This window comes from Leptodactylus fuscus, chromosome 2, assembly GCF_031893055.1.
Source record: "Leptodactylus fuscus isolate aLepFus1 chromosome 2, aLepFus1.hap2, whole genome shotgun sequence".
NCBI classification, from domain to species: domain Eukaryota; kingdom Metazoa; phylum Chordata; class Amphibia; order Anura; family Leptodactylidae; genus Leptodactylus; species Leptodactylus fuscus.
The window spans coordinates 92,608,613-92,633,721 of NC_134266.1; the positions used below are offsets into that span (position 1 = coordinate 92,608,613).

At 39.9% G+C, this 25,109-nt stretch overlaps 1 protein-coding gene across 1 annotated transcript; it reads right to left on the minus strand.

The window, feature by feature from the left end:
• Positions 1-297: 297 nt before the first annotated feature.
• On the minus strand, positions 298-24,020 carry C2H1orf116 (chromosome 2 C1orf116 homolog). Its single transcript, XM_075264141.1, has 4 exons — positions 23,920-24,020; positions 6,829-6,991; positions 3,932-4,112; positions 298-2,428 (listed from the first exon to the last, which is right to left on the minus strand). The coding sequence occupies exons 2-4, from the start codon at positions 6,940-6,942 to the stop codon at positions 414-416; spliced, it is 2,310 nt and encodes a 769-aa protein (XP_075120242.1). The 5' UTR covers positions 6,943-6,991; positions 23,920-24,020; the 3' UTR covers positions 298-413.
• Between the last annotated feature and the right edge of the window lie 1,089 nt (positions 24,021-25,109).

The window sequence follows — 25,109 nt, forward strand, 5'->3', positions numbered from 1 at the left end:
GTCAAATGTTAAATATTACAATATATTAACAGCACAGCACATAAGAGTAAGTATAAAATTAAGAAGTGCTCCGCAACGTTAAATCCCCGTTAAAGTGCCACAGGGATTACAGTTATGTACAAATATGCTGCTGTATGGAACAGAAATAATTCTATCATTAGGAAATTAGATTTGATTTAATGCTTTTGGACTAACATAGGTTTAAATCTTTCTAGGATATCCTTTAGTTTGCAAAAGAAATGGAAGAAAAAAAATTTAGACGTCCAGGTAGAGATAACTTGCAGTTTTAAATAAAAAAAAAAAAAAAAAAAAAATCCAATGACTAAAACAAGATCACATTGTCACGAAGAATGTACTGTAACTGCGCATTATCTTTCAGTTCACTTTACACAGTATACATTTTAGGCCACAGTTTATTCCTTTAGAATGCCAAGTTTTTTCAAGGCTTCTTTTCGGTGTTCTTCTGAAGATCCCTTAGGAGTAATTTTAACACTAGTAACGGGAGCAGATGAGCGAGAAGGCCTTGAAAAGAAAAATCTCTTCTCGGTAGACTCTCCATCGGTTGCAGATGGCTCCAGGTTGGCAAAGTCTTTTCCAGTGCCAAGAGATGCTGGTCTAGGTCTGCTGCTTCTCAAGAAATTTCCTGAAAAGAGTGGTTTTTTGAAGAATGAGCTGCTGCTCTTTTGAGACTCCTTTTCTATATTAGACATAGATCCACTTAGACCCACACCAGACCGTTCCAATGTGTTTGCCTTGATATTTATTTGTCTGAGACCAGGAACAGAGCCTTGAGGAAAGTGTAAATATGGTTCTTTCGGAGGTTCAAAATGAGTGCTGTGGCGGTTGCTCTTATCAAGGACTTTATCATCCCTTTTTACTCTAATTATTTCTGGATTGTGGTTGGTATCCACCACATCCTTTGGTCGAGGAAAGCTAAAGGTTTTTACAGGGCTGGTACTGATATGGCCAATATTCTCAGAGGAACCCAATTTTTCCTTCAATTTCTCACCTATAGATAGATTGTCAGATTGCCTGACTCGTACAGGATTAGTTTCTGGAATAACCGTTTCTTTCTCCACAGGGTTTGTTATCAAAGCTGAAGACTTTCTATCACAATCTGGTTTTGAAGGACTTTTCAAAGGAGCATTTGATCCATTATCTAATTCTTTAACTGCATAATCAGATTTGATATCTGCTTTTGACTGAGGTTGTTTTTGAGAATGTGATGGGGAGAGAGATTTCACAGAGTCTGCGTCACTGTTTTTAGGGGAACCCTCAGTGACTGCGTGAGCCTCATTTAAAAGGTTAGGCACCTGAATTACCCTTATGCTGGGCCTGTTACCTGCAAAAATAGTACTTTTAATAGAATGCTGTGGAGATACTTCCACAACATGGTCTCCTTTACCACTAATAGGCTCTTCTTTTTCTAGAGAGTTTGATTTCATGCTCAATCTGTTCCTGCTAAGGCTTTCATTTCTGACATGCCCATCATCTGTTTTAAGATTGATAACGGGAGGTTGTGCAGGGATAGTCCCTATTACATCCAGCCTGTCTTGATGATTAATATCACTTTTCCTGTTAACATCTTTTTGGATTTGGTCACCAACACCTTGTGCTAGAGTCAGATCGGTCTTTGAGGCCCTCACTGAAATATTCTCCTGAGAACTTGATTTAACATCCAAGCCTAACTTTTGCAGTGCCTCAAGTCTAGCACGCTCTTGTTCCTTGGAATGAGGAACTTTTGGGATTGTAGGTTCTTTGTGATCTGGCATGAACCTATCATGTGCTGAAAATGTTCTTTGTCTCATCTGTGGTTCTAGATTGGCTACTACTCCTGAACTTGACTTAATAATTATATGTGGTGGCAGTGTGCGTGGCTTTGGGGCTGTTGGTGGGCCTTGTTTGAGGTCTGCAATTTTTTCTTGAGATTGGATAACAGTTTCTTGTGAACTTGTGGAAGCCTTTGGGGAGGAGACCCTTGGAAGCAGTGTTGGTGTTGTCGTTCTTATTGGCTTTACTACAGCCGGCATTTCTTTACATTCTGCGATTGAAGCTGGTCTTAATTGTACTTTGTCATATCTTATTTCCCGAGCATCTGTGGGATCAGTGACAGAACGTCTCTTATCTATAATAACTTGAGGATCTCTGAACGGCTCAGGAGGTGGTATAATCAACAAATCTGATATCTGAGGTTCCCCCATTTGAGGTCTGTTAATTGAAGTCAAGCTTTTAGGTGTTCCATGCCATGACTTAGACTGGTCCAAGTTAGAATCTGGGGGATTGGAGTCTGTTGTATGTTTTGTAGTTTCCTCCCGAGAGACTTGTACTATCCTTGGAAAACTGTGGTATCCCTGGGGAATTTTGGCAACAGAGGCCCATTCCTCCAATTTCGGAAATGCGTTAGAGGCTGGTTTTGTTTCATCATTACCTACAAAAATGTAAAATATAGCTCAGTATAAGTTTTTTTTTATTTTAGTAGTTCTCATTTGGTAAAAATGTTTTCAACATACAATCATGCAATCACTTAAGCTAAATAGATCCTAGAATATCTAATGTGGAAGATTAAAATGGCGTCACAAGTTTGTTCTAGGACCCAATGTTCCCAATAGCATAGAACACTGTGCATTGGGAAGGGAGGATCCTGGTGTTGGACGGAAATTACATTTTTGGGTGTTTAATCACACCCTTCCAGATATATTTAGAAGTCTCATTCCTCTGCAATTGGTCACATAGACCTGCTGATAATTACATGATGTGCGCCTTACGTAAGACTTCACAGCAATGCCACATTGTTAAAGAGCTTAAACTTTTACAGAGAATGCTCACATGGATTAAGAAGTCAAAGCTTTTGTATAGCAGCCACACCCTTCATGAAGCTCCTGTACAATCACTGTAGTGAATATATAGTTATGTATAGTAGCCGAGAAGGTTCTGGGGTTTATCATTTCTGCAGATAAGCCGCTTAAAAGAAATTTCAGAAGAAAATGGATATCAAATATTTCCTTGAGCCAACAGCATCAAAGTGATCTATGGCTCCAAAACTTTGGATCATTAGACACACAGACACATCCCATTTTTCTATATGTTCATGGATTTCTCAATAGACTAAAGTCTTTGAGGGTTCTGTGAAAATGAATGTCATACTTATGAAAAACAAGTTTTGTGCATCAGACTCATGTGCATGAGGGCTAAGACTCTTTTCACACTAACTTAAAGAGGACCTTTCATCAGATTATGGAACTGCCTGTGCCCATACTGCTGGAAAGCAGACAGTGCGCTGAATTCAGCACACTGTCATCGGCTTTCCCAATCTGTGCCCCGGGTAAAACGCTATCGGTCCCGGTACCGCAGCGCTTTACAGTCAGAAGGGCGTTTCTGACAGTCAGGAACGTCCTTCTCCACAGCAGTGCCTATCGCGCTGTACAGTAGGAACGCTCCCCTCCCCTCCTGATAATACTCGTCTATGGACGAGCACTGTAAGCAGAGAGGGGGGGGGCCTTCCTCCTCACTCACAGTCTACAACGCGATAGGCGCTGCTGTGGAGAAGGACATTCCTGACTGACTGTCAGAAACGCCCTTCTGACTCTACAGCGCTAGGGAATCGGGGCTGATAGCGCTTTACCCGGGGCACAGACTGGAAAAGCCGACAGTGCGCTGAATTAAGCGCACTGTCAGCTTTCTAGCAGTAAATGGAACTGCCTGTGCCCAATCTGATGAAAGGTCCTCTTTGGGAGTTTTCCAAGATATACATTTAAAGTACAAATTTAACACAAGTCTGGGATAGAGGTCTTTCAGTGACATCTATCCCCCACAGAATGTGTGATTACTCACTTTTACATTTATTTCTTTATTTTAAACTGGCAGTCACTTTATATAACAGTCTGCTGTGCTATTCTATACAGTCAGGAAGAGAAGAACCACAAGTCTTTACCTATTGAAGTTGGAACTTTTATTGGTTCTGTCTCCAAGTGACTGGTGGATTTTTCAGTTGTCTCCAGTTCATCATTAGATACCCCACTATCTTCTTCATTATCCAGAGAGTCTATGGTTTCTTCCAGAAACATCAAACATTCCCGCTCTTCAGCTGAAAGATGATCATATCCATCTCCACTCTAAGAAGGAAAATTAATCACTGTTAGATAGAAAATTACATTGCAAAGGTACGCAACTTTTTTAACAGGGTGGAGATTAAGACTAATGAAAAGACAGAGTTGAGAAGGTACCTGGGACAGCCTTGCCACTTTCTAGAGGCCTCTTGAAAATAAGATGTTAAGTTCGCTTGGCTAATATAAGCTAGTGCTCTACTTTTCCCTTTTGCTAGTCTTAAATCCCTAATGAACATTAGTAAGTTGAGGTCTATGTTGCCTTACAATTTAAATATGATAGGATACCTCTCCTGGGGCATCTGGATTTCTCTTCCAGATACTACACAGTGAAACTTCTTTGAGATGACAAAAAAAAAATAAAAATTAAAAATTGATCTTCAAGGGGTGGATTTCTCAAGAAGTGGTTAAATATATAAAATACTGAAAATCGGTCACAGAAAGTGTGGTCTGGGTAAGGGGATGGTCTTAAAGAGGTGGTCTTTTGGAGAGGTTTCACTGTACATACATTTATACTACTCCCATTGGCTTCACTGGTAATTTTAGAAATATTTAGGCAGTGAGCTATAGGCTTTTCTATAGAGACATACTTTTGGCTGGAATATTATGATGACCTGATCTCTGACTGTGCGATGAAGTTGTGCAAACACCAAGTTATATCTACAGGCAGATTATCTGTTTAACAGGAACAAAGGCAAATGATTATTTTTAGTAAGTAAATCTGTTTTATATTTCCATTTCTCTGTGTAAATATGAAAGCTTACTGTAGAAAAATATTCAAGATATCGGACTTTATTCTATGATAATTTCTTCAGCAGAACAGGTTAATCATTGAGCAACAAAGCTTATGTTAGGCTGCTGGAGTCAGAACAGATAGGTCCACTGCCATTTACAACAATGGAGGAAATTAAACAGATAAGACTCTACTCATAAAACCATTTAGGCAAAAGTCTTAAGGAAAAAGAAAAAACAGAGGTACACAGATGTAATGCTTTCATTAGTTTTAGAAAAGAAAGCGGTTTCACAGTTTTATAGCAACATTTCATATTTTGGGGTACTTATGTCCTATTTCAACATGTATGCGAATGCCCACTTTTAGGTTTCGTTCACATAAAGCCCACTCCCTTCTGATGGAGTTTACCCAAGACAAGGAGACTTTGTCAGGACTGGTTTTGAAAGTCAAAAATCCTGCCATGCTAGGTAATATTTTTAGCAGTTGACTTGTTAACCATATTTATTTTGACACCACTTTTCTAAAAAAAACTGTTCTAATGGAGAAGTGACCAGATACTATTTGTAAGAACTTCACATTTAAGGGAAGCTAATGCAAATGATTAAAAGATTAATGTTAATATTATGAAGAAAATGTGAACATATTTGTGAAAATGACTTTACATGAAGATCTATAACCCAGCAGAACTGCAACTGCATCTACAGCCTATAGAAAGGTGTAAAGTCTGTGGTCCAGTGGTCATATTCAGTCTTCAAATCCATTCTATTTGACCATAAGCTTGGCCCCATGATCACGTCATTCTGAATGTTGTAGGCAAATTTAAAGGGATCTCATGAATGACATACAGTATATACACTCTCCACAGGACAGGGGATACTTAGGAAATCACTGGGGGTCCATCCACCAGGTCTCCCAGTGTTCAGGAGAATAGAAGACAGCAAGTCTCCTGTGATGAAATATGTATATATTATATTATGCCATTAGTTGTGTGTAGCCAGGTTTTGGATTTTGTTGTTAATTGTCATAGTTGGGTGTTGGCTCAGTATATCCAGTAAGTTTCGCTGAACTGAGAGTTCCCGGTGTCCAGGAATTCTAATTTGTATGGTAATTGCAGGCCACTACTGACTGCACAGGATGTAGGTGATCGATTAAGCAGGAGGGGCATTCTGTGCAGACAGCTACTAATTTGCAAGTCACTGTGTGCAGCTTGAAGAAAGATGTCACAAGTCCAGTTGTCAGTCTGAAAGCAGGACTGCACCAAAAACTGGATATTAAAGAACAAATTACGACATTATCAGTCACAGGTGGGAAATTTCCAAAAGTAGGCAGGGTGAGGGTCTTTGAAAAAGGAATGAGGGTCAGATATTTTGGAGAAGCAGCTTAAAAGCCTTCAGATCTGTTCAACTGCTTCCTACTGAACCTACCAGCCAGGCTTGAAAAAAAAAAAAAAAAAAAAAAAAAAAAGTCAGTTTTGTTTTATATTGTTTGCATGTATATATTTTGTTAAGCACTGTTCTTTTTACATGTATTAAATCTACAATGTAATAAGGCTGTCCTTGGTTCTAAATGTCCCACAAATCTGAAGAGTAATTATATTGCTTAGGTTTGTTACCTTTTTTGTTTGCCATGGTTGTAAGCAGTTTGGGCATTTTGTGGTCTCGTCTATTATAAAGTGGTGAGTGGTGGCAACAATGTGTGTGGATGTGTGATTGTAGTGTCACTTTACTTCTGTGTAGCCAAATGTAATAGGTAGGTAGGGAGTATGAAAGTGGAATCTCCTTTTGTATGGTAACATCCAAAGGTCAAATGTGCGTAAGGAGATGAGTAAAGTGTATGGATACCTGACAGAATTGGTTGACCACTATAGCCCAGTACCACACCTTCCTTTTTAATTTATACAGATAAATACGGTACCTTCCACTCTGAATTACATCATTTAATGGAGATTATGAGTTACAAGCAAAACATAGGGATCTTTCAAAAGATACTTACAAATGCAGAATGATTGGAAGAAATGCTCTCCATGCTGTCACAGCTGCCTGTGCTGCCCACACTATTCAAGGATTCCATCCCTACATGCCGTGTCCAAAGAGTTTTTTCAGGCATCACCCAGAACAGGTCACAGAAAAGGCCTGAGCAGTTCTAAACCCAATTGCTGTAGGGAAAAAAAAATTACAAGCTTGAATATTATACAGTAATAATGTAACAAACATTCAAATAGGTTATTGTGATCTCATGGAGTGCAGCATTCCCAGTTTAATCTTGGCTTACTAGGGGCTTTAATAAATAAATTTATATATATATATATATATATATATATATATATATATATTCATTCGCCATTCTAGTGTCATTCAGTTCAGTACCAATACCCATGCATAACTCGTGGGGTATCCCAGACCTGCATTTTCTACCAGCTAAGACTTAAACAACCATAAGAAACAATCTTATTGAGACAGTTTATTGGCATTGTGACAACTGTAAACCATGATCAGAGTATTGGGACCATCTTCATGGACATGATTTATCCATTGAAGTGAATGGGTCATCAGAAAAAAAAACAAAAAAAAAAAAAAAAAAAAAAAAAACAGGTGCTGCACAGATCCTGCACCCACAAAGCTGACTCTCAATTCACGTGTGTCAATAGGACCTTAGTAGGATCTTTCACCCAGAACAGAGACAAAAGATTTTAGAGGTGATAGTCTTCAAAAACCTAAAAATATACAGACAATAATACACCTGTAAACCAAGATTACCTTAAAGGGATCCTATCATACAAATGCTTTTTTTTGTCATTAACACGTCGGAGTAGCCTTAAGAAAGGCTATTCTTCTCCTACCTTTCGTTGTCTTCTCCGTGTCGCCATTCCGTAGGAATCCCGGTTTTTGTCGGTATGCAAATGAGTTCTCTCGCAGCACTGGGGGGCGGTCTTCAGCGCTCAAACAGCACTGGGGGCGTCCCCAATGCTGCAAGAGAACTCTCTTCAGCGCCGCCTCCATCTTCGTCAGCAACGTCCTCTTCACGCGCAGGTTTCAGATTTCTAGGCCTTGGGCCAAGCAGACTGCGCATGTCCACAGGCCACAAGGCTCGCCCACAGTGCTGAGAGAGAACTCATTTGCATACTGACAAAAACCAGGATTCCTACGGAACGGCGGCACGGAGAAGACTATGAAAGGTAGGCGAAGAATAGCCTTTCTTAAGGCTATTCTGACGTGTTAATGAGGAAAAAAAAGTTTGTACGAAAAAAAAAGAATCCTATATATGCACCTTATTTTACATCTCTTTAGTTCACATACAGAGATCCCTAAAAATACAACGGGACGGATTAACTAATACTGTTCAAGTTTTAGACAGTGCAAACCTACGTTAGGTTCACACTAGCATTAGTTTTTCCGCTGTTCGGGTCCACATGGGGCCTGAAATACTCTAGCCACTTTAAAAAGCAGTTACATGTGGAAACCCATGGACCCCATAGACTATAATGGGGTCTGCCAGGTTTCCATGACTTTTCTTTCTTGACAATTTTTTAATGGATCCTGCGGCAGAGTCCCCTACTGAGACCGCAATGTAGGTGAGAATCTAACCATAGACTACACAGTCTAAAAATAAAATCACCAGAGTGTCCTTTTCAATTTTTTATTTGCTAGAACTTTAGTAGCCCTTTTAAAACCTCCCAAACCAAAGAAGTCAATACAGTTGTTTCCAGTCTTGGCAATGCTAACCAACTGCTTGGACTATAGCCTGAGATGCTGCAGCAATCTCCCTGAGAGTACACATTACAAAGAGCACAGTACAATGTTTATACAGTATTAGTACAGTGTACATAAGAGAACATACTCAATATGTCATGCTGCTGTGTGTAGCTCACAGAGCATTTCCTCCACAATTGGATCCAGTTGATGGCAGGACTGACAATATACAGATCTGCAGCCTGGCAATGCGCTAGAATGATGTGCTTAACTTAAAGCAAATTAATATCTTAAAAATAATGTGGCACTGAAGAAGAGTTATGACTTTATTATGCTTTAATATAGGGCTTAAACTTCATTAGCAAATTGGTGAAAGCCTTTTAATATCACTTTATTTCAGCGTTAAAGAGGACTTATCTCTTTGGCTTGGTCTCTTAGTAAATACTTGTGTTCCATATGAAATCACAATTTTGGAGCACCTGTTCTTAGAACTCCGTTGAACCATTCCTCTGGCCCCAGTTCAAGGATTGTTCCCACACACTGCTGCCAGTGTCAGACATTAGGAACACACTGCTGCGACAAGAAATACTGACTTCAGCTATGGAAATCCCTCCGAGTACAAATGGTGAGAGGAGAAAGGATTCATGACAAAACCCTACTGTCTTGGCCTGTGATAGGAATTATACTTTTGTCAAAAAAGTAGTGAATAACCTCAAACATATGTAATGTTCACAAAAAAAAAAAAATAAATAAAATTATATATATATATATATATATATATATATATATATATATATATATATATATATATATACACACAGCCATAGTGTTTGTTACCTTGAAATAAGTTTCTGAGGAGGAGTTCTGATTCACCTAAGGACTACAGACTACTTCCTTACTTAAGGGGATATTGTCACTCCTTAGGGAGAGACCACCATATAGGTATGTGGAGACTTATTAAGCCATTTGCGCTCCACCATGAGGGATCATGGGAAGAATATGCAAGTCTGTTTCCCATGATGTTTGTACTTCCTTACATCATCAGTATAGATCACCTTACTTTATGACTACAGTATCAATTACATGTGTAGAATAAGGAAAAACTAAAAGGTGCTTATATGCACGTATATATGGGTGTGCACAATACAGGTGACACTTCTATAAATTATTTCCAGTTATTAAAAGTACAAAGTATTGCAAGTTAGTTATAATATCCCTGCTTATGCAAGCCAGACTTGAATCATTCATCAAGCAATATAGTTATGGGCTACAAGATGACAAGTTTATATAATGGCTCAGCCTTTAATGTATATTTATTTTCATACATAGTATAAGTTATTGCTGCCGTGTGTCTAGGTGTACCAGACATCATATGTTGGGTGTAATAGAAGCTGTAGTTAAAGAAGGATGGGAAAATTTTTTTTTTTGGGGGGGGGGGGATTTCTAAAATTTGGATTCTTACTATACAGTATAAGAGGTGGGGTACCATTTTTCAGATACAGAGTACCATATTGTTCTCTTTTGAATCAATATTGCTCTGTTCCCAATGTGTAGTAGTCAAACGTTTGAAATCTAATAGCGGTATTTCATGTGCTGGCAAGTTTCTCTATGGTGCATCATGTTCTTTACATTCATATCATATGTCTTTGAAAAATCCTCGTGCGTTACATTATCCATGTTCAGCCTAGAACAGACATCTTCATAGAAGCTGTTCAGATTAGTGTGACAGGACAGATTCCTCATAAACCCATGCTGATTGGGCGATATAAAGTTATGTTTATTGAGATATTCTAGGATAACATCTCTTAGGAAACCTTCAAATAGCTTAGACTTAATAGCCTATAGCGTCCAGGATCCTTTTTTTAACCCCTTTTTGTATAGTGGCACAACATTTGCCATGCACCAGTCTTGTGGGACATACCCTGTTTCTAGAGAGTTCTGAAATATTAAATTCAGTGGCCTGTATATCACCATATTGGGGTGAATACCATCAGGATCCGGTGATTTGTTTAAATTAATGTAAGATGCCTCTGTACTCCTTCCTGGGTTAAGCAAGTCATATTAATATTAACATTAATAATGTAGAAAGGTAGCTCTATTCTGCATTTTCTTATCAACTGTTCTAGCCCCTCACTATCTACACTATTGTCCCCTCCATTCCCTAGTTTAAAATACTTCTCCAACCTTCTAGCCATCCCTCTCCTCTGCCCCAGCACAGCTGCATCCTCCCCAGCCTATCTCTCACTGAAGAGTCTGCAGCTAACATAGAAGATGGTCCAGTTCTCCAAGAAACCAAACCCCTCCTTCCTGAACCAACTCTTGAGCCACTTGTTTACTTAATATCCTGCTGCCTCTGTGTGGCCTCTGATACAGATAGTATTTCAGGAAGTACGACCTTTGGAGGTCCTTGCCTTAAGTTTTCTGCCCAAGTCCCTAAAATAATTTTATAGGACCTTCCATCAATCTCTAACTTTGTCATTAGGGCCAACGTGCATCAGCCCCTCCCATTAATCTGTCAGCCCAATCCACAGTATGCCAATCCCGAGCACCCGGAAGACAACAACCTGTTCAGTATACCTGATCTTTGTGACATATTGCCCTGTCCCCCTAATAATTGAGTCTCCCACTGCCCATCTATCTTGCCTTTCCTCTACCCTTTTTCCGTAACAGTTACCCAGCTCTCTGCCTATTCATCCTGAACCTCCATGCTACCATCTTCATCTTTAATCCCCATCTGCCCCAGTTAGTGGCTGCTCAGTGAGCAAACTCTTCTCCATGTTGCCAATTGCATGCAGTGTTGAGAGTTGCTCATTTAGACTCAGAATATGGGTTTCAAGATCAAGGTATACATTCCACAAAATGTGCACGACAATACATCCTAGTGGGAAGATATACAGCAAAAGAATACAAACAAGTCAATTATCTGCTAGATGTGCTTAATCTAAAGTCACTGAATCAAAAGTTATCTGCTGGTTTTACTGGCCCCCCACAGTATAATATCCCCTTTACTGACCTCCTCAAAGAATACTATGCACTTTACTGGATCCCATAGATTTTAACACCCTCATTGGGTCCTACACTTTAAAAATCCTCCATTGTATACTGCCCTTTTTATTGGTCCTCATACAGTATAATGCCCCATTTACTGGTCTGCACACAGTATACAGTCCCTTTTTAAGACCACGCACATAGTCTTTTTTTTGCCCCCCCCTTACACAGTGTATTGCCCCTTTTAGTCCCTCTCCCCAACAAAGCAGTGCCCTCTTCTTTTTCACCCCACTTAATGATATGCTAGCCTTAGCTTCAACCCAAATTTTCCAAAAGTTTCAGGCTCAGCCTGAACCCAAAACTTTCGGGGTTCAGCACCCATAAAACACCATTATACTCAGATTTTCACAGACTGCAGAGCATGATAGGGAGATGGCCTGGGGAGGAGAGTAAAAAATAAACATACTCAATTTACCTTCCCACTCCTGGTCATCTGATGCCACTCACCCTGACGGTCACAACTGAAGCCTGTGTTTGTGCCTCAGCAGTCATGCGGGGTACACCAAGCATCACTCTGCTCTGGACCAATTACAGGCCTCAGCAGTGACGTCAGACAGAGGCCGGAGGTGGATGTCTGTGGACTGCCGAAGCAGAGGAGAGTATAACTAATTTTTACTCATCTCTCCTGGTGCCACACAAGTTTTTCTACTACCTGTTAGATTATTCCAACAGGTAGTGGACAATATTTTACTCACAAACCCCCAATCTTGTCATATCTGGCCTCAGCTTATGGGACACAGACAGCTGAAGAATGCTGCAGCACCCGCTGGCAGAAGAATCAGAGGCTGGACTGGACAGGAGGGGGATCGTGGGTAAAATATCAGAAGCCATCTGTTGGTTCCAGTCAGTGAATTGGTTGTATTGGTGGGAGCCACAAATATAAGGTTTCTATATGACGAATACTGTTGGAATAATACAATAGGTAGTAGCCAATTTAAAAAAATGCTGCCCCTCAGTTTATGAACTAGGTGCTGTCTAAGGCAGTCATCTCAGGTTGCTTCATAGTAAGTGCAGCCCTGTATTGGGCAGCACGGTGGCTCAGTGGTTAGCACTGCAGCCTTGCAGCGATGGAGTCCTGGGTTCGAATCCTGCCAAGGAATTTGTATGTTCTCCCCGTGTTTGTGTGGGTTTCCTCCGGTTTTCTCCCACACGCCAAAGACATACTGATAGGGACTGTAGATTGTGAGCCCTATATGGGACAGTGACTGTCAATGTCTGTAAAGCACTGCGGAATATGATGGCGCTATACAAGCAAGCATAATAATAATAATAATAATAATAATAGTAGGGTGGTGATCAGCAAAATGTCCTCTACAATGTACTGTGGCTATTGATAGAGTTTCCTGAGGTCACTGATGCCCTGTGTTCCCATTTCCTTGAAAGTGCAAGAGCTCATGCTATGGATGTTGCCAGCAATGTTCTGTAAAGAATTGCTAGCTGTATGGGCAAACTAAAGAAGCTCTGTCTCTTCCTGTCCTACTAGAACTGCTGTGTTATGAGTGTTCACTTCTCAGCTGAAGTGCTTGGCACAGTGGCCTAGAACTAAAGAAGGACTAAAAGTTGTAATGCTACTCAAGCATGATCAGTCATTTTTGCTTTAGAGCAGTTTTAAAATCTGTGACTCCATGAAGCACCATACTGATTTTCTTTTCAAAAGGAGAATTTTGTACATGTATGATACGGGACACGATTCTTTATAAAACTCACAAAACAAGCCCATAGCTTTGTATAGGTACAACATTCCAGATCACGGAGTGTCAAAAGTATCCTAAATATTGTCACATACATGTAGCCCAACTGGATCAGATAAATATAATACATCCCAATTTAACTACAAATATAAAAAAGGAAAAAAAAAGAGAAAAAAAAACATTGATTCTCAGAAACTTTAGATTATAAAACAACAGAGCATTCTACTCTCTAGTAATATACTTCAGTAATATGCATCAGCTGAATACTATACCACAGAGATCAATGCCGGATTCATAAGCAAATATGAAATAGCCCCATGTGCTATCTATTCTTCAGGAAGTAGAACATGAAGCAATAAGGTCTGTGCTGTACCTGTGACATGGATCATGGCCCCATGTTAATATTTAACATCGACCTTCTCTTCCTAGCCACCAGATGAAAGCATATTTCTGCTGGTTTCCTGCTAGCACTTGTGAGTCATGAAAAAATGAGAAGTTCTGATGCTGTTAGTATTTGTTTTAAAGTCAAAATATGTTATTTAATTTCCGTTATATTGCTGCCAGTCTTGTACAGAGTCAGCTGAGACATTTGTGACCCATTTTCTCCTTCAAACATAATACAGTGGTTTTGTAGGTGTCCAGCTAGGAGAATCTTAAGCGTCATTTAGAATACAGGTCTCTTTATATATTGGGCTTGCCTTCTCAACTTCCTTAAGTTCAAGGAAATCCAATAGACCCATTGATTTTTTTTTGTCGGCAATACTCTGTTGTTGGCACAAGATGTTTATGGGAATAAGAAAAACAAAAAAAATAACAGATAAATTTTGATAAAAATGCACAAGTACATCTAAAGCAATCTATAATGCTATAATGTTGATCAAAAAAAAAAAACAAAAAAAAAAAAACCTCTAAGGTGTAGTGCACTATAGGATGCAAAAGTCCCATATTAAGAGGGAGATTGCTTCTTACTCCAGGTATGGCAATCAAAATTAGTCCCTCAATCAATATACTATTACAAAATTCTAGTCCGTTACTTTGTACACTCGAGAACTATGGGTACGAAAAGGGCAATAAAGTGTTCAAGCAATGACCTGAAGCACGCATCGAGATAAGCAAAGAAATAATTTGATGACAAAGAAGTAGAGGTGCTGGCTTTGACCCCACCAGTCCCCAGACCTCATCCCAATCCACTCGCGGACAGGGTTGAAGAAAAAGCTGTATTTGTGAGTCAACCAGTATGCACCGACATTAGGAACGTGCCCTGGGATCAGATTTTGGCCGAGACATGCATGACTGATCAAGAGTATGCCCAGAAGGATTCAAGCAGTGTTGAAAGCCATAAAGGTGGATTAACTAAATTTAAATTTAGTTTTTTAAGACCAAAACAGTGACACTGCAGGTACATGATAAGAATCTGTGTATCTAAATCATATGCTAAATAGTTGCAAGTCAGGTTTATGTATGAGATATCCAAGATAATGGTCTATAAAATGATGGTAGTCTCACATTCCAAGCTGTAGTGGATGGTGAGATATGGAGCTTGAAAGTCAAAAGTTCAAAACATTGTTACCCTTTTGCTTGTCAGTGTAAACCTGTAATGTGGCAGGTATGGACCCCAAGACAGGGGATAAGCGTCTAATCCAGGTCCCCCAGTGATCAGGAGGATGGGGAACCTCCAAGGTAAAGAGCACCAGAGCACGTGTTACCAATCCCAGAATTATGTCGTAGAAGTAATCAAGAAGTGCAGTCACAGTAGCAAGAAAATATAGCAAACAGTCTGGGAATGTTAGATCTCTTCACTGTTTGTGGCTGATCTTGACAGCCATATGAAACCCAATAGCAATTTTGAGAGGGAGATGAAGAAGCTGTTCGTATACATGGTATAGTTTAAATATCAAGGGGAGTACAATGATTTTAATTGCATTGATTTTCCCTACTCTGTTTCCCTGAAAAGAAGTCATCGCAGAGGTTTTGTTGAATTACCTAATATAAGGCACCCCCCGAAAGTAAGATATCCCCCAATAAAAAAAATCTTTCTGCACAAACATTGTATGAAGAAAAACATTGCAGGCTGAACAGTGTGTGCGATGTTCCGTGTGCACAGGTATGTCGGCTGCTGACGCCGCTGCGATACGTTGTATCCACTGTTCCTGCTGCTGTAGGATGAGCTGAGCAGCTCATCCCACAGCAGCAGAACAGTGGATACAACGTACGGTATCACAGCAGCGGCAGCAATGTTTATCTTCATACAGTCTTTGCGCAGCAAGCACATCTCAGCGTAGCGCAGTGGTGGCAGCAGCACACAAGGATGTGAAGGAAGCAAGCACGTCAGTAGTTGTGGCAGCTGGGGACTCTGTGACCACGTTCCTTCTCAGCTGCCCCTTAGGACAGGGAGGTTTTTGTGCAGGCTGCAACAACATCTCACAGGTATGACTGTGTAGTAATGAGAGGGAGCAAGGCCAAGAGTTGCTTGAGTGCTAGGATGGGGATAGGTCCTGTATAGGGACAGTCTGCAACTCACATGGTGCAATATAAATCACCATTGTGGGTTCAATGTGCCATGGAGCCTCAGGAGCAAGTGCTGTGCCCTATGATAAAGAAGATGGCTCCAGCACACCTAGGCCAGCCTCATTGTGAGTCATCCTGGAGTGGTTGAAATTAGAGAATGTTATCTTCAATGCAGAGGGCCTTGTCAAGCCCTTAGAGGGCTTGACAAAAAAATAAATAAAAAAAAAAAATCCATGTAAAGTACATAGTATGAACACCATTGAGAATGGAAGTTGTAAAACCTATGGAAGTTACAATCTCTACATACAATAACTTGTCTGCCTGCATCATTCACAATTGCTTTATAAAATAGCCAGTGTCATATGTAAATTGCTGTCAATAGGTAATGCAACTGACTCAACCAAAATACCAGTTATTCTCAAGAGCTTAATGTACAATCACATTGATCTAAAGCCAATTACTCATCCACAGCCCTCAATGACAACTACCATAGGAGCTTTCCTTGCTTGTCCAAACACAGGATGTGCAGTACAGTATGTAAGGGAAGACAATGAATCATTTACCTGCAGAAACCTACAACCAGTCTTAAGGAAAGCAAACCCTTCACAACAGCAGGAGATTGTCTGAAACTCCTAAAACCCAACATTTAAAAGGGTGGAACTAATCTTCAGATTTCAAGTGAATGGATTCTATTTATCACTGAAGATGCATATAGTTTGATCATGGTACAAAAGGTCTGTTGGTATTATTATGATGAGGAGGCTACCTAATATAGTGCCCAAATAATTCTGCCATACAGCGTTAAGATAACACAGTACCCAGGTGATATCGAACACAAATAACTGAAATAACAGCAAACATGCAGGATGTATTGCATAGGAATCACAATTTACACTGAACAGTTCCTCAAAATTTTTCACAGTAAAATTGCACTTTTAGAAGTAAAATAATCAAACTGTAGGGTGTGAACGGGAGTTTAATAGACTCTACTATACGACATCTTACAATCTGATATTACACTGGCCTAAATACTTGCACTTTTCTTGACCCAAAGGAATTTGAGATAATTTGCATGTTGCTCTGACACATTTGACAAAACTTAAAGGTGATGTTCATTGTGTGGCACAGATTTATCACGTCCCACATTTTATAGCACATAATTTCAGAAATAAAACAACAGCTACACAAGTAGCTAGAGTACGTGGATGCCTATGTGACATTCCTTATATAGTACATCATGGAACATTTTACGCATAGTTTTCATGGCTACGGTATTATGCACAAGCAACCGAGAACCAGGTTGCATAACATATTGATCTGTTCAGAACTGCATACTCCATTATATACAGTACAATATCCACTGAAATAGTGACCCACATTTACTTAAATTTAGTGTTAGTTTGCCCCATCCCAAACAAAATATACACACCTTTTCCATAATGCCACTCTCCCTCTGTAAGAAATTTAGACAAGTAATGCACCAGCTTGTGGAAGGTGATAGAAGCCACCACCTTACCCAAGTATGTCCCTGTGTGTCAGTCTATGGTTATGTCCTCAGTTACAATTGGCTGGGTTTTCGTTTATGAACTGTCCCTGTCCGGTTTGTACACCTGAAACGTGAGGTATTCTATTGTGTATTTGCACACTTTGGTCATTGTCACTTCAAGTATTTTGTTGCTGAATTATCCTGCCCTCTTTGAGGGCATATGCTGAAAAGAGGGCAACTCCATGATCAGAGGCATAACATGAAGCTTTTGCGCAATACAAAATTTGTTCCAGGTCTCTCCACTCCAAATATAATCCATTGTCCATAGTGCCGTTTTCTTTATAAAAAAAGAAGAAACACCTCATGAGCCTCTAAAACTCCTGAGCCAGATGCAACTGAACCCTTTGTACCCCCTCAAGTCCCACCCAGGCAATGTTTCTTCCAAACAGTTGAAATCTGACTGCCCCTATTAGCTGTGCAAACAAGTGGTGCCATTTTTACACTGTACCCACTGGGCAGGAAAGTCTCTGGTAAAAGGAGATTTTTCTATGACTTTTCGGTCTTCCACCCAGAGTTCAATGTTTGAAGGCCCAAGTGAAGCATGCCTTACATAACGTCTATGAGAGAATGCCAGATGTAGTTCAATTAAAGTAGAGGACTAGGAAGTGATGTTATATGTAAAAGCCAGTTTTAGGCTAAGGCCCCACTGGCTGGAACCGCCGCGCTAAAGCTCTGCGGGAACAACTGCATTGCGGTTCTTCCAGCAGCGCTTTGAACGGAAAATTCACAGAGTTTTCCTCCGTGGACTTTCTCTTACAATTATATCTATGGGAAAACCGCTAGAGTTTCCATAGATATAATTGACATGCTGCGATTTTCAAAACCGCAATGGTTTTGGAAATCGCTGCGATTTTTTTCCCCATAGTGGGCATGGGATTCGATTTTTACCCTGGCCATAGGCTAAGGTCTCCAAGTAGCAAAACAAAGATTAAAAAAAAGGCAAAAGAAAGTTTTTTTGCCGAGTTTTTCTTTGCAGATTTTCTTCCCTTTTATACCTACATGAAAAATGGAAGCAAAACTGAAGCTTTTTCCGCAGAGGATTTTTTTTTTTGCAATGTGTGGACAGGATTAGCCAGAATCTCATTCACTTTGCAGGTATTGTAAAACGCAGTGTTATTTTCCGCCGCGTGTAGGGTGGAAGAGTATTTTTAGAAAATAAGTTTCACAAGGTTATTATAAGGAAACAAAAATAGGGCCAGCTTTACATTACAATTCCATATTGGCTCTTTTACTGACAGAATCTAGCACTGGCATTTTTAAAGTGACAAGATGTTTTTGACAAACCTGAACAGTACAGTCTATAAATAGTCTGGAAAAAATACAGCCTGACATACCAACATGTGTACTTAGTTTAGGTTGGGTTAAGCAGAATAATCCACAAGGTATGGCTTGCACAAATTCTTAGTGAAGGAGAATACACACCAGTGCATGGCATCAGCTGAGGACTGTCACACTATAGACAGAGGCATAACATATGCTGGGCCCCAATGCAACATCTGTAACATGGCCCCCAAATATAATGTACTGGTCTTGTCATATTGAAAGAAGATACCTTATAGGCTCCTGCACCCCCTCAAAATACACCTCCGGCTATAGACCCATCTATAGGAATGAATTGTATGGCACTTGCAACTGAATAGGCTATATTTATTAATATGGTCTTAGTAACTAATGCAACAAATGCTGTATTGCCAAACACTGGAAGGTGCACCCAACTGAACAACTATAGGTAAATCAGATGTACCTTTCTCCTCTATCACAAAGATAGACATTTTTTTTTTCTGCATTCGTCTGTATCAGCACAGTAATCCTACTGCGTTGGTCCAGAGGGGAAAAGAAGAGAGGAAGAAAAAAAAAAAAAAAAAAAAAAAAAAACCACACACCTATGGGGCAAATGCCAGTTGCCCAATATTTGCCTGGCTGTTGACAAGTGGGCGAAATGTACATTGATTTACCTACAGTCATTCGACTGGGTGTACTTTCTGGTGTTTGACAATTGACATACCTCAGTATTTTTTAACCTCATTGTAACTACCTAACAATACAACATTGTGGATTATAACAGTCACACAACTTTCTCTCATCAGATCTCTTGGAGAATCGAAACAACTATAGTTTGGGCAAATTGTGCAATAGTTGTATTGTGTGAAAAAAAGTATCCAAGCTATGCTCTCTTCTCTTGGTGTGTGACATATCCCATCTACAAGTTCAAAGCTTAGTGTACATATCCTACTATGCATGCTCACATTATACTCATTCTGACATGTCTTCACAATAGCAACCCAAACCTAAAACAGATCACCAGCAGTAAATTTGTGACTATAGACTGAAATTTTACAATACCCTGTGGTCTATTTAACAATCTTGACTGCCAGTTAATAGGCTACAAACATCAAAGGAGATGTCCATAGCAGGTTAATGCTTTTGGTTTCCAAATGGCCTCTGAAACAAGTGATTGTTTTAAAGGGGTTTTTAGGCTGGTAAAATATTTAACAAAAGAGCATGAGAAGGTTTCCATTCTTACATTTACTGGCCACAATAGTGACCCACCTCAGGCAGTGAGGAGTGAGCAGGCATTTCCTCTGTAAAGTAACAGCCAGAGTGGCAACAATGGAAGATTGTTGAAACAATTAATGGGTTGGGTTTTTTAAACCAATTCTGCCCCTTTGTTGTTTTTTTGTTCACCATTAAAACCCTTAAAGGCTAAGGCCACTTGTAACAAGTTTCCCGCAGTTATCATCCCAAAGACGACTCGCTCATGGCACAAATCAATGGGTTTCTAGAGATGAGCGAACACTGTTCGGATCAGCCGATCTTTGGGTGGACCAGTTTTCAGCCTTTGTATTGTAAGGATTGAAGAAGTACACTGAGCAGGTCAGTCTCTTGCTGCAGGCTAAGTGTTCAAAGCTCGAAATGCAAGACAATGGGGAGTTTTATTAAGACTGTCATTTTGTAGACCAGTTTCAATAAAGGGCCCGACAGGTGCCCAGCACGTGGATGTGTTGATAAATTCTCACCACTGTGCATTTTGTTTTGTTTTTTGGTTTGTTTGTTTTTTTAAGCAGCATGTAGGAGAAATTTGTTGAAATCCCATCTACAACACTGACCCTGTATATCGCAGCAGGTCGGCTTCTGAGGATTTTGCCAGCAACTAACTTATTGCATCTATGCCGCATGTGGCCTTGGTCTCAGATAGTTCTCTGGAATGATCTGTTATTTGGATAGGCTATCATAATCAGATCAGGGGTATTTGGCACACCTGTCGACTAACTGATTGAATGGGATGTAGCACTTTCAACGTTTACCTTGTCATTCTAGACGTATGCCGTCTATGTAGCAGCAGCAGTATATGGTATCTCAACTTCATCCCTTTCACTTGTAATAATCTAGAACATGCACATGGATGGACTAAGGTAAACAATGAAGAGATCAGCCCCTTTAAATTTTTGACAAATCTTACTCCAGCATACAGCAATGCTCTGATGGTTCCTGTTGGCCTTTCTTGACTTTACTGGACTTGATCATGTGCCATATGCTGTGGTAACCCTCATCTTTCTCAGCCAGGAAATAAGACAACCAGGATTAGGAAAACATGGCCGCTTTCTTCAGGGGGAAGGGGAGTCAAGTTTTCCCAATCTCAGATAAATGCAGCTACCCAACTCCTTTAAGAGTTTATTTCTCCCTTTAGCCTATATTCTCCAGCAGTATAGTTTCCTCAATGCCAAACCCAGTGATAAGATGAACATGAAGAACACTACAAATGACAGGGCCTGTATTCAAGTAAATGCTAGATAGAAAACCGATGACACACATGCTAAATAAACCTCAAGCACATCTAAACCTCATGACAACATTGCTAAGCTTTTGACCATACCTGCTGACAAGAACAGACAGAGTCACGCAGTGCAAGAGCCATAGAGCATGTAGTCCTAGCAAAATGACAACGTCAACAGTCAGAGCATGATAAAAGAGAAACATAAGTAGCTGATAAATCACCGCAGCCTTAAAATATCTCATGCACATTACATATGGAGGTGGCAAGAATGAATTAGCTATAGGGAATTCAGGCCTAAAGGAAAAATAATGATGTCTAACCAGTTCTATCCACAGGAACATTATGTATACGATGACTGAAAATGACCGATGAATGAAATTATAAAAAAAAAATCTGAAATAGAGTTTAAACTTCTATGAATAAGTACATATAAGTAACAAGTAGAGGCTCCTCATATCGACATGCATTATACGCATACACTATACCAAGTGCTTTAAAAGAAAGTGGCCGATCAAGTTTCAGGCAAACGTGTTTGGGATTATAAAGTCACCTGTTCACAGTGGAAGATAAGAATCTACGGGCCGCCTTATTTGTCTATATGCCAAATAGTTACACAAGATCTGTCTACAGGTTTCCAAATCATACTCTCATACAGCATTCCAGATTCTAATGGAAAGGGTGTATTTATGCCAAGATACTGTACGTCAGCTGACTACAATGACACCATAGGTTATAATCGGGCAGTTTACTTCAAACCCACTGTGTTATAGGTGAAAGACAGGAGTCAATGCTTTGTAATGGAATTTGCAGTTAGTACAAAATGTTTTAAGAGCAACACTAAGCACGATAAAATAAAATAAATCAGAAATAGGCACTTAAATGTTAAAGGGCTTTCTAAGGCCAGAGCATCAAACGGTGCATTATAACCTACGAATTCTGTTAATCCCATCGAGACATTGCAGAAAAATATGCACAGCGAAAATGCTGCAACTTAAAAAAACCATTGCGTTTTTGGAAATCGCAGCATGTCAATTATACCTATGGAAATTCCATTGGTTTCCCTATAAGTTTAATTAAAGCAGAAAGACTCTCTGTGAGAAGTGCTGCTGGAAAAAGCACAATGTGTTTCCACGGATACATGGGGCCTTATCCCTTGTTCACATCTGCGTTTGGCAAACCGTTCAAGGAGTCCGCATGTGGAACACCCGAACGGACTACCGACCGCATTTGCAAGCTCTGTGCAGTAAAAGCACACGGACCCCATAGACTATAATGGGGTCGGTGCGCTTGCTGCAAGATCTCCGTACGAGCCATGCGGAGAGGAAAGTAGATTGGACTCCCCCGAACGGAATACCATCGCAGATGTGAACCAACCCTTAGCCTACAACTAGAAATAATTATTAGCTAGAGACACTTTAGGGTAGTTTCACAGAAAATGGTTTATGCCATAAATAATCCACGTCTTACACGCAGATTTTAAGGCCAGTCCAGAGAAACAGGGTTTGCAGTCTGTTAGCCACTGAAATTTACAGTAGCAGCATTGTGGGTAAGATGAAACAAGTCTCAGCCATATGCAACAAAAAACCCCACAGACCAGAGTAACCTACCCTGTGCCTTATCTGAATTGTTTCTGGTGAGACCCACAGCAATAATTTACAAAGTAATAAATGGAGATTGCTGTAGGCGAGCTGTAGGAAAAACCTAAGGCATCATTCAAACATGTCCATGCTAATCATGAACTGTAAGGGAACCCACTGATCCATAAATGTCGATTAAAGTATAAGGAGGGCTTCATGTGTCCATTAAACGTGGACGTGTGAATGAAACTTTCAACCACAGTTCGCTGAAACACAGTATTTTAGAAAGTTAAACACTGAAATACAGCAGAAAAGAACTCAGTCTCAGCAAAGCGACGGTAGGTTCACACTAGCATTGTGGTCCATGGCGGCCCAAATCACAGAGTCAGACCACTAAAACAGCGGTTACACAAAGACACTGGTGAACCCCATTGACGTTAATGGGGTCCGCTGTCTGTCATTTTCAAACTGAAAGTGATGGAGAGAAAAGTCCTCCATGCAGGACCTCTCTCTCCAACAGAGTCTCCAACTCCAGGCTGTGTTCACATCTATGCCGAATAAGATTTTACCTATTCCCATCCCCACATTCCTTATAGTCTTTGCCAATTCTATCGGTGAAAACAAAACTGCAAAACGCTGCATCAGTTTGTCATCTATTATTAAAAATCCCATTAACACTTACAAAAACCTCCATTTTTCACGTGTACATACTTAGAGCCTCTGTGTGTCTCCAGCCTTAAGTAGACGTGCTGTAGATTATACCCGTTGCAATGCAATGGGTGAAATATGCAGAAAGTTTATGTAGAAAAAAAAAAAAAAAAAAAAAAAAAGATTTTACAACAGATACAATAAACTTGTCCCCAGAGTGTGATAGCTGCTTACAGAGAACAGTAGCTTCAATTCAGAAGCTCAGAAAATCTGAGGAAAGACTTTAGGAGTTGTACCTTACCAAAGCAGACATGACAGTACAGGAACAGGTGCAAGGTCAGAAATCTTACCCAAAGTCCTTCTCCTGGACACAAATGGTTCAGTAATACAATTTAAAGACACAAGGAAGATCAACTAAAAAATAAACTTCCTTCAATTGTACAAAGATTGCTGAGAAGTTGTGTTTTCACTTCCCAGTAATGTAGGCTGCTAAGGAATGAAGCAATCTGGTATCTTGCTCACATTAAAACATGTTGGAGACTTCATAGCAGCTTTCTAAACTGTGTATAAGTTACAGGTGAAGGGTTACCTATTAACTTACCGCAGACACACAGGACTGAGAGATTAAAGAGCTTCAAACCATTCCAGAGGATCCACCAGAGATTTAATCCTTTCCAACAACTTCAAGTGTTCTTACTAAGATCTTCCTAAATCAACAACACAGGTTAAAACTCACCTGTCTGTCCCTCCCTCCATAACCTGTTCTGTGCTGGTGCCTGGTCATGGAAGGGGCGGACAGCCAGTCTCCTCCAACCAATCCCTGGTCTCCAGCCTGGACCTGCTGCATGTGCAGGTACATCAGGAATGCGAAGGAGTTAACCCATTCCAGCTCAGAGCATAGTTATTGACAAGGTTGTTTCATAGGGCGTTGAAGTTTTTTGTTACGAATGCTTTTCAGGTAGACGTGGTTATTACTGAACTTCTTACTCAGTGGATGTCCTCAAACATCCCATAAGTACAGTATGTACATCAAAGTGAGGTGTGCGTGTGACATATGTTAGGTGAAAGCTAATATGAACTTTACCATCTACCTTATAGACAAAATTCCTACCTTTAGTACTATGTTATTAATGCACTGCTCCCCAAATCTTCCCTTCTAACATGAACAGAGGCGTAGCTAGGGGTTCATCATGAAGGGGGGCAAACATGTGCAAGTGGGGCCCCATATACCAGCTCTACAGACCATTCAGATGAATACAGTAGTGACTTACAGGTGACCTCTCTGACTAATCGTTCACTTCCCGTCTCTTTGATCTGGACTGCCATGACCACTTCTTCTACCTGCGACTTGTCTCTGTAAAGTTTGTAACACACATCTTTGGCTCCTCATTTTTCCAGGCACCTGACCCACATTTTCCTCATGTACATGGGCATTGTGGTGGTACACTAGGTATGTTATACTTGTTTTACTGCGGTGTTATTAGACAGTTATTGGTTTATACTTTTTAAAGGTGATTATATGACAGACAGCTTTAGTTCATCTATATTTTTTGTCCCCTGTACGGTAATGTTATTTATGTTTTATATGTTTTTTATTATATATTAATAAAATGTATTCCTTTATAATTATTTTATGCGGATTTTTGTTTGGTTTTACTCATCTACATAAAGTCTCCATCCTGCTACAACCCCAAATGATAAAATATATGACATAACCTCCAGAATAGAAAAGTGCATCTTTAAATTAATAATGTCCCTGTGTACCCTTTAACCACTTCAATACTAGGCCAA

Bases quoted from the DNA above. Each gene is read 5' to 3' on its own strand.
- C2H1orf116 (XM_075264141.1), bottom strand. From the start codon at position 6,942: ATGCCTGAAAAAACTCTTTGGACACGGCATGTAGGGATGGAATCCTTG. The intron at 4,113-6,828 runs GTAAGTATCTTT...TTTCCTTCTTAG, and splicing joins CTTCCAATCATTCTGCATTT to AGTGGAGATGGATATGATCA. The intron at 2,429-3,931 runs GTAAAGACTTGT...ACATTTTTGTAG, and splicing joins AAAAGTTCCAACTTCAATAG to GTAATGATGAAACAAAACCA.